Here is an 8,684-nt window from a genome sequence, read left to right as displayed (position 1 = left end):
GAAAGAGAGAGTTAATCTAAATGTTGTTTCACAGTTATGTATATCATTTAGAAATGTCATTTTTAAGTGATGGATCAGTTAAAACTAGTAGAAGGAAAACTCACCTCACTCGCATATGTACACAGAAATATATACTTACTCTATTTTTTTAATTCTTCCTAAGTTTTAAATATTTCTCTCTGCTTTTCCTTTGCCTGTAATCTGCAGACTTCATAATGATCAGGGAACAAAGCCTGCTCACGTAATAATGTTGAAGTAATAATACAGAACTAATAAAGAGCTCAGGTGGACAGCACTCACCTGCTAACCAAAAGGATGATGGTTTGAACCCATCAGCTGCTCTGCAGGAGAAAGATGTGGCAGTCTGCTTCCTTAAAGATTGCAGCCTATTGGGTTCCACTCTATCCTGTAGCATTGCTGTGACTCAATCAATTTCACAACCAAGGATTTTAGATTATAGAAAAAATATGTTACAATCACGGAGAAGAATGTATTATAGATTAACCAGGTGATTGCAAGATTTCGTTTAGCTTTGCCATATATGTTATGTGATAATTATAAAATACCTACTGTCCTCAGCTGGTTTTCATGATAATTTATTACATTTATTTCTTTTAAAAGTTAAACTCACCAATATCAAATTGACATTGTAGCTGTTACTGCCTCTGCTCCTGTTAAGGATTTTTTTTTTTTTTTTAAAACCTGACGAGAATTTGACAGGAGGCTGGGGTTGGTTCTTCCCTTGTGGAACCCACTATCTTTAAAAATCTTAGAATAAATTCCACAGGCTTCAGTGGAACATAGAAGAAACTTCTGAACAAACACAATCTGATGCCTCTTCATTAAGATAAAGAGTTAAGGACGGTGAGTCTCGTTTCAAGAGGCCCAAAGGTCCCCTTACCATCCAGAATGCGCCTATGGAAGTAAAGGACAATCTGAGTTGTCTTGGGTACTAATCCATGAGGAACTCGGCAAATATGGATCCGTGCCATGAGAACTGTCCGTGGTCCTGTAGTTTTGAATGGTGTTAATCCCGTCTCTGTGGTGAAGTTTGCCACCAATAACCTTTACAGCTTTGCATTTTGTGTTGTTTCTGAAGAATGCCTTGAGCATTTTATTTTAAAATAATGGCATTCTTCTGTGTACACATGTAATCTGTTAAAATATATCTTTAGAGGTGCTTTCTAAAACAAAGCAAAATAAAGCAAAGCAAACTCAAGCAATTCTTAGTTTTTATATATAATTATATATAAGGATATATTCTGATGCATCGTGGACAGTTAGAAGGTTCTGTGCAAGTACCCTCTGGCTGCTTGAGAGGGGTCTTCTCTACTATTATCTTTTCGGATCCTCCCAGCTAGTGTTGAAGGAAGAATAGTATCCACATTCTTCTTTCACTGGATTCCTATGCCCTGTGACTCCTAACTCAGTCCTGGGCTTGTAGGAAACACCTGCTCTGTAGCTACTTGTTTCTAACAATTAAATGAAAATAGAGTGACCCTTGGTCTGATAATTAGCTTTTATCTTCTAAATTGTTGGTTATATTCATTTTAATATTTTTGAAATGTGCTTTCTTCGGAGTCTTTTCTCTGTGAAAATGCGATGTTTCTAAATGGTGCTAGGTGCTATGCAGGCAGTTCTGACTCATAGGAATCCTGTGGCTACCAGAAAGCAGCCCTGCCCGGCCCTGCACCACCTCATGGGCCTTGCTGTGCCTGGGCCCGTCATTGTGCCCAGTATCTCAATCCATCTCATTGAGGGTCTTCCCCTTTTTCCTGGCCTGCTACTTTATATAGCACAATATCTTCTTCAGAGACGGATCACGTCTGGCACCATGACCAAAGTGGAAGAAACAAAGTCTGGTCATTCTCACTCCCAAGGAGCATTCTGGCTGTACTTCTTCCAAGACAAATTTGTTCCTTCTTCTGATGGTCCAGGGTGCATCCAATATTTTTCACTAACACCACAATTCAGATGCATCAGTTCTTTTTCAGTCTTTCTTAATCATTTTCCAGCTTCACATGCATATGAGGCAATTGAAAATACCACAAGTATTCAATTTTCAATTGGGTCAGGCACACCATTGTCCTCAGAGTGACAAGTTTGCCACCAATAACACTTTAAAGAGGTCTTTTGCAGCACACTTGCCCAATCTTATGTACTGTAAATTATTTTCAGTTCCTCAGAATAGTCCCCGTCTTGGCTGTTTCTCCACAAATGGCCAGATTAACACTAATTTACTTTTATGTTGAGATAAATGATACAGTTTCTGAAACTGCATGTAGGATAATCATTTATATAAAACAATCTTAAATTTTATTCTTACATGCTCTAAATATTATAATTTATATCTTGGATGACTGCTTTAAATCATTACTTGCATAAGATCTGTCAGAATTTTCGATGCTCCCATCAACTTGAATTTTACACACACAAAGTATGAAATAGAAGAGATTATGTCCATGTTCTTAGGAGCTTTCATTTTTGCCCCTGGGATTTCAGGTTTCTCTCTGAATGGTGAATCTTCCCAATCTTAATCCTGACCACCTTGACATGTTTGAAGGCAAGAAAATATGTGGAGTTTGCTGTCTCTCCAATAGTAATATGAATATGAATTGAACTTCTACTTCTAGAATCCAAACAAAACCAAACAAAACCTGGAACATAGTCATAATGATTTTTAAGAGACTGGGAGTGATCCTGCCTCATTTAGAAATGATCAGAGATTGCTGTGTTCAGTACTGGTTCAGAGTTAAGTATATCTTACAATGTTTTAATTCTTAAAAAAAGAAAAAAAAAAAAAACCTCATCAATTTGTGATGAGATCTTATTATTGGACACCGTGATTTGGTGGGGAGGGGACAAAAACAACGGAAATTAATACAGGAAGGCAAGTGTATTCAAACCGAGTATACTCTCCCAATTTTAAGAAAGCAGGAAATCCTTGAAGAAAATGTAAGAGTAACAGAATACAATGACTCCAGCTGTCTGACAAGAATGCCAAGTAAACAAATTTTTAACTTTTTGTCAGTCATCGTACCTGCTTTAAAACTTACATTTCGCAACATTATATATTGTCTTCCATACCTAGAATAAAACAACTTTTGAAACTAGGCTAAATTATTTTTAGTGTTAAAGAAAAACAAGTCAGGTTCAGAGAGTGCGTGTGGCACAGAGTGGTGTCTCTCTTCATAAGGAGCAGGCTCCTCTGACACACTGTGTTGTCTAAGGCTAGTGCTAGGAAAATCAGACCATGGCATCCTGGGTTCTTCTAGGGCATCAGAAAAGGAGCCGTTGTCAGTGAAAAGAGAACCATAGAATGCTAGCCGGGAGATAGAGTTTGAAGATTATCTATTCGTTTTCACCTCCTCATTGTCGTGAAATTAAAGATCAAGTCATAATTTAAAACACCAATTTACAAACTAAGACCATGCCAGATTGGGTGGAGTGGGGACTTGGAATTTGCACAGAGAAGTAGAAGGGGCACCTGTAGGTAGGAAACCAGGGAGAAGGAGACACAATAGTCTGTGCTAAGGTAGGACGCTGAAGGTGTGAAGGAAACTGCTCATATGGTGCCTTTCTTTCCTTCCCCAAAACAAGCAAAGCCCTGCCTTGGTCTGCCTTGAGCAGCTCCTACCCAGGAAAGGGTCTTCAACTGTCCCTGTTGTATGTAATGACTTCATCATCCCAGTCTCTTTAAAATGATTTACCTTGTCTGGCTAAAGAGTTACAGCGGTATTTATGGAGAATGAGAGCGGGAGAAACCCTCTTACTGATTCTTTAATTCAGAATAATTTCTTGGCACAATTGGAGAGCACCTGGCGACGGGGTCAGGTCATCCGTCACTAACTGCATGGCTGAGACCTGATCCTGCTCTGTTTACAGAAAGCAGAGGCACAGGGCTTCAAAGGTAGCAGAGGGAAGTGAGCAGTGAGAGAGAAACAAGGTGCAGAAAAATAATCCAGACACCCTGAAATAAATCACACGTTTGCGTAGTTTTGACACCGTTTATCTTGAACCATATGCAGACAAATAGAGGCTTCTTTGGAGGGATTTTCTTATGAGCGTTCAAGCATTGCCATCAATGTTCTTTTGAATGCAAAATCCACATATGGATGCAAAAATTATCCACTTGTTGGAGTTTTATTGTCCTGTAATATGAGTAACTTCCTCAAAGACCGTCATTCCCAGAGGATGTATGAACTGAGATATCATGGCATTCAGAAAACGCTTAAGAAAACCTTTCGTCCTATGCAAACCAGATATTCTTAATGTTTTAGCACCAAAAAGAGATTAGATTTCTGATAAGAGTGAGAAAAGCAAGTCACCGTGAGTAATGGGAAAGAGTGGTGAGATTAGTAAAGTGTTCAGCAGTGTCTTGGCTTCTGCTGGTATCAGGACTGGAATCGTCTTTCAGTCCTTGTAGGACAAGATTTGCTTGAGTGCTTTCCGGCATGTCATGCTTCCCCTTTGTGTATAGTATGGATGATTTAGAAGAAGCTGTGTCAGCACTGATTTATACATTGACAGCTAAGGATAATAAGATAGGGGCAAACATACAGCTCATCCTTTTACAGATTAACCTGGAGACTGCATTAGGCAAATTTGATAGCATTAAAAGATTTTTCCAATTTGTCTGGACACAATTTCTCTTTTGTATTGTGACAAGGGTAACACTTGAGGCCATTGTGCTAATTTAAATGGCTTTGATGAATTGTTCAAGAGGTTAGAGAATAGCAGTGTAGATAGAGATTTAGCACGTTAAAAATCAAAAGGCTTTAACTTAATTGTTAAATGAATTTAATCTGTAAAACTCAATGAGCTCAAGAACTTGTTTTGTTTTGTTTTTTGGAACCACAGCCATCCTATTATATCATGAGACTTTAAAACTCTTCTTAGAAAATAAAATTATACTTCTGTATTAGTTTCCAATAAGTAGAAATGCCTTAGGCTATCACAGTAGCATGGATAGTAGCTAGTGTTTGGGGAAAGCCTTAGTTTGTAAAAGTAGTATTTTTTCTTCTCCAGGCTGTATTTATATATATACAGAGAGAGAGAGAGAGAAAGATATCTGGTAGCATAGTGCCTAAGGCACTTGACTGCTAACCAGAAGGCTGGCAGTTCAAACCCACCAGCAACTCCTCGGAAGGAAGGTTGGGCAATCCTACTTCCGTAGTGATAATGCCTCGGAAACCCAAGGAGGGGTTGCTATGAGTCAGGTCTGACTTGACGGCAACGCATTGTGTGTGGTGTGTGTGGGTATGTGTGTGCATATATATTTCATATTCTACATGGTACCATTTGCATGACATCAAGGTAGTCTTCAGTATGATTGTATCCCCTAGAGACCTTCTTAAAAAAGGAGATGTATTATTCCATGAGCCATTCTCTCTGTACATAATTTCTAAATTTGAAGAGGCCTTCTGAAAATGATGGGATTAAATATTGCACCTTTATTCCATAGTCGTGGGAAGGCAATAGCTACTTCAGAGGAATGTTTAGACAGTTTTTTAAGAGCAGATCTCAAATATGAATTCAAAACTTGAACCAAGGACAAAGTTCTTTTGTATTATCATCATGGTCTTATTGCTCTGCATCTGCATTGACTCACCAGTGCTTAGAGAGCTGACAACTCACCTTACTATTTAATGAAACCTTCCATGTCTATTTCAAGTGAAGCATTAAAGTACCTTCTTTACTAGAATAATAATGTCTCTAAGCATCAGGCTGTAAAATTTAAACAACTGCTTGTTTGTAAAAAGAAGAGTGTATTATAGACAGGATTTCGTTTTTCATTTCCATCTAATAGTTTCCTTAATCTGAGTAAGACACTATTAATTCCAAAATTCAAGCAGCAGGAAAAAAAAAAAAAAGAAATTATCCAGTTTGAATTGGCTTTATTTTTTTCCTCTTTGATTTTAACAAACGAGTACCTAATGACTAGAGAAACTTGCTTGCATTAGGTATGGTTTGGAATAAACTAATGCAGCTTTTACAGTTTTTTACTATAGATCTATGCAGTTTTTTAAGTGATGTTTGTGCATTGCATCTCAAAGTGTTTGGAGCTAAAATGAACATCTTTGAGAAAATCAAATTGTTTTCTTTATTTGTGAATCCTTAGACACTTATTCTCCGGAGAGGAGCATCCAGGCTATAATTCTGGAAGCCCCTTAACTAAAAAGTGTACGGACAGTAAGGAGTATCTGCGTGTAACGATGAAGAATGCAGGTTTTGAGAACAGCGAAGCTGAGTACAGAACCCATGCTAGCTTTCTAAGCAGACCACTCATGGGGAATCGCGGGGAGAGATAACAGACATTCTTTGTCCTTTCTTGCTTTGGAGTTCTCGAAGGAAAACTGCTTTTAAAAGAAGAAAACCTAAAAGTAGTCTTGCTGGTTCTTGCCAAGGATAGTGCAATTAACATGCAGCTGGGCTTCTCTGATAAATGGATTCTGTTAGGTCACTGAGGGGTGCCTGTGACATTAAGTGATTTACAGTGCTTTACCTTAATGAAATTGTTTCAGCAAGATGACGCTGAAAGCTCTTAATGGATAGCTTTTCTTGATGTAATGAAATTGCATTCCTATGGCATTTAATATAAGGTGCAGTTATTACTTACTGGAGCTTTCCAAGGGCTGCTGTGTGCACAGACAGTTCAGAACAAAAAGAGATTTCAGTGGCGGCATTGAGGCCAGAATGGCTTGTGACATTCTTAAGCAGATGAGTGTCTTTGGGAGAGCAATTCAGTGAGGGCGGCCAGGGCTCCAGAGACCCTTCCGGAGACTTCCTTTCACCTAGCCCTACTCATGTTCACCCCTTTTACATATCTCCTTTTAATCTGTTTAACAGGCAGCTAGATTACAACCAGATCAGCTGTATTGAAGATGGGGCGTTTAGGGCTCTCCGGGATCTGGAAGTGCTGTAAGTACTGCTTACATGTCTGTCTTACTCTTTTCACGGGAGCTTTGTGTCTGGGGAGTGCTAATGTGAAGCTTATCTGCTCGCTGAAAATCTTGTGTCAAAATGATCTCCTAAAGAGATCCCTTAAATACCTCATGGTGAATATAAGAAGTCAGAAATATGTGTGCAAAACCTTGCATACTTAGTCTCTATGCTTAGGCAAAATTGTCTTTTTATGAAGGACATTCAAAAGTTCATCCATATCCTGTGTTTCTCCTTAAAATAAAATATCCTAATTCATGGGATTTGTGGGCATTCTCAGAACTGCTAAATGTCAAGATTAACTCAGTCTTGTAGGAACAATCACAACAAAACGTTCACCTCCTGACATTTGTGTATCAGACGAGTCCAGTGTTTCGTAGCTGGTATATAACTATATTTAGGAGTTGTTATGCAATGGAAAGATATCTTTTCATTAAAAAGAAAAGTTTATATATATATATATATATATATACACACACACACACACACACACACACACACACACACAAGTACCTTAAAGTTACCTTTGTAAGGTTATTTTGAAATCTGCTTTCTAATTTTAATAAGGCGACCATCTCATTTTAAATCCTCACAACTGACTTTGTAGCGCACAGCATTCAGATTGGAGTCATAGTTCACTTCCTTTCCTTTCCTTGCTGACAAAGTTGGTTACAGCCAAGTGATCCTTACCGACCTCTGACTTTGGAAAATCATTGTAATGAAAAGTAAATAGTTGTGAAAGAATTTTAAGCCGCCTGTACATTTCTGGATTTTATTTTTCAATCCAAGGTTCATATTTCTAACTTATTTCATATACTTTCCCGTTTTCCCCCAACAGTAAAGTATATTTTGTATATTTTTTATCATCATTGACATGAAAAATTTGGCCATAAATTGAAAAGTGAATTAAATGCGAATTATTAGTCCATTTATTAGAAGTCATCCAGAAATCATGAAATCCTCCTAAGAAACAATTCCATCGCTTTATAAATTGAGCAATAGAATGTGATTTTGGAAAAAGTTCAGTGTTTCTCTGAGAATGACTTGTTTTTGTAATATTTCTTATGTGATTTTGCTTTCAGTTGTGAGTAAATGAATAGAATTATTAGCTGTGTAAAGTATCAAGTTAGGAATTATTTTTAAAAGATGACAGATAAATAGTGTTATTTAAAAATCTGGGTTCTTTTCTAACCACATGACAGATTCCCTTTCCATTGATGACAGTATAACTCTTTCTTTAGGAAAAATATTCATCAAGCATTTCATATCATTTTGGCTATAGAGTCCCTTCTTAAACTGACTTCTTGAGCCATTTCAAATATATGAAGCTCATTGCTGCTATTTCAGAGTCAGAATAATTAGGAAACAAAATGATTTCATGACAGTGATCTGATATCAGAAAAGATAGTAGCAGTAACCATCGCATATGAGGAGACAACTCATGAAGATTATGTAACTGAACAGAGCTGATCATGCCAAAAAAAAAAAAAATCTGTTGCAAACCTAGACCTCCTATGTAGATAGGAATAATGTGAAACATTTTTATGAAAAGTTTGTTGAATGTTTTGGATGAATTGAATCCCTTAAAGTGCCTTGTTACCAAGTAAAAAAGGGTTTAGATGCATACTAGATATGGGATCATTCAGTTTGTTCAATAAATATACACTCATTTAATACTTGCAATGTGCCAAGCACTGGGGTGTGGGCATTGATCAACCCTTTACCTGCCAATATGAAAACTA

General features: G+C 37.5%; 1 protein-coding gene across 1 annotated transcript in view; it reads left to right on the top strand.

The window, feature by feature from the left end:
• Nucleotides 1–8,684, top strand: part of SLIT2 (slit guidance ligand 2) — a 569,662-nt gene that overhangs the window by 332,829 nt on the left and 228,149 nt on the right. Inside the window, exon 6 of the mRNA XM_042782686.1 lies at nucleotides 6,850–6,921. Within this exon, the coding sequence (XP_042638620.1) occupies nucleotides 6,850–6,921 (72 nt within the window). The remainder of the gene's footprint in view (nucleotides 1–6,849; nucleotides 6,922–8,684) is intronic.

Source organism: Orycteropus afer, unplaced genomic scaffold (genome assembly GCF_000298275.1).
Source record: "Orycteropus afer afer isolate SDZICR_OR568_19922 unplaced genomic scaffold, OryAfe1.0 scaffold00411, whole genome shotgun sequence".
NCBI classification, from domain to species: domain Eukaryota; kingdom Metazoa; phylum Chordata; class Mammalia; order Tubulidentata; family Orycteropodidae; genus Orycteropus; species Orycteropus afer.
The sequence above is the reverse complement of the archived record's forward strand: the minus strand, read 5'-3'. Positions and strand labels throughout refer to the sequence as shown.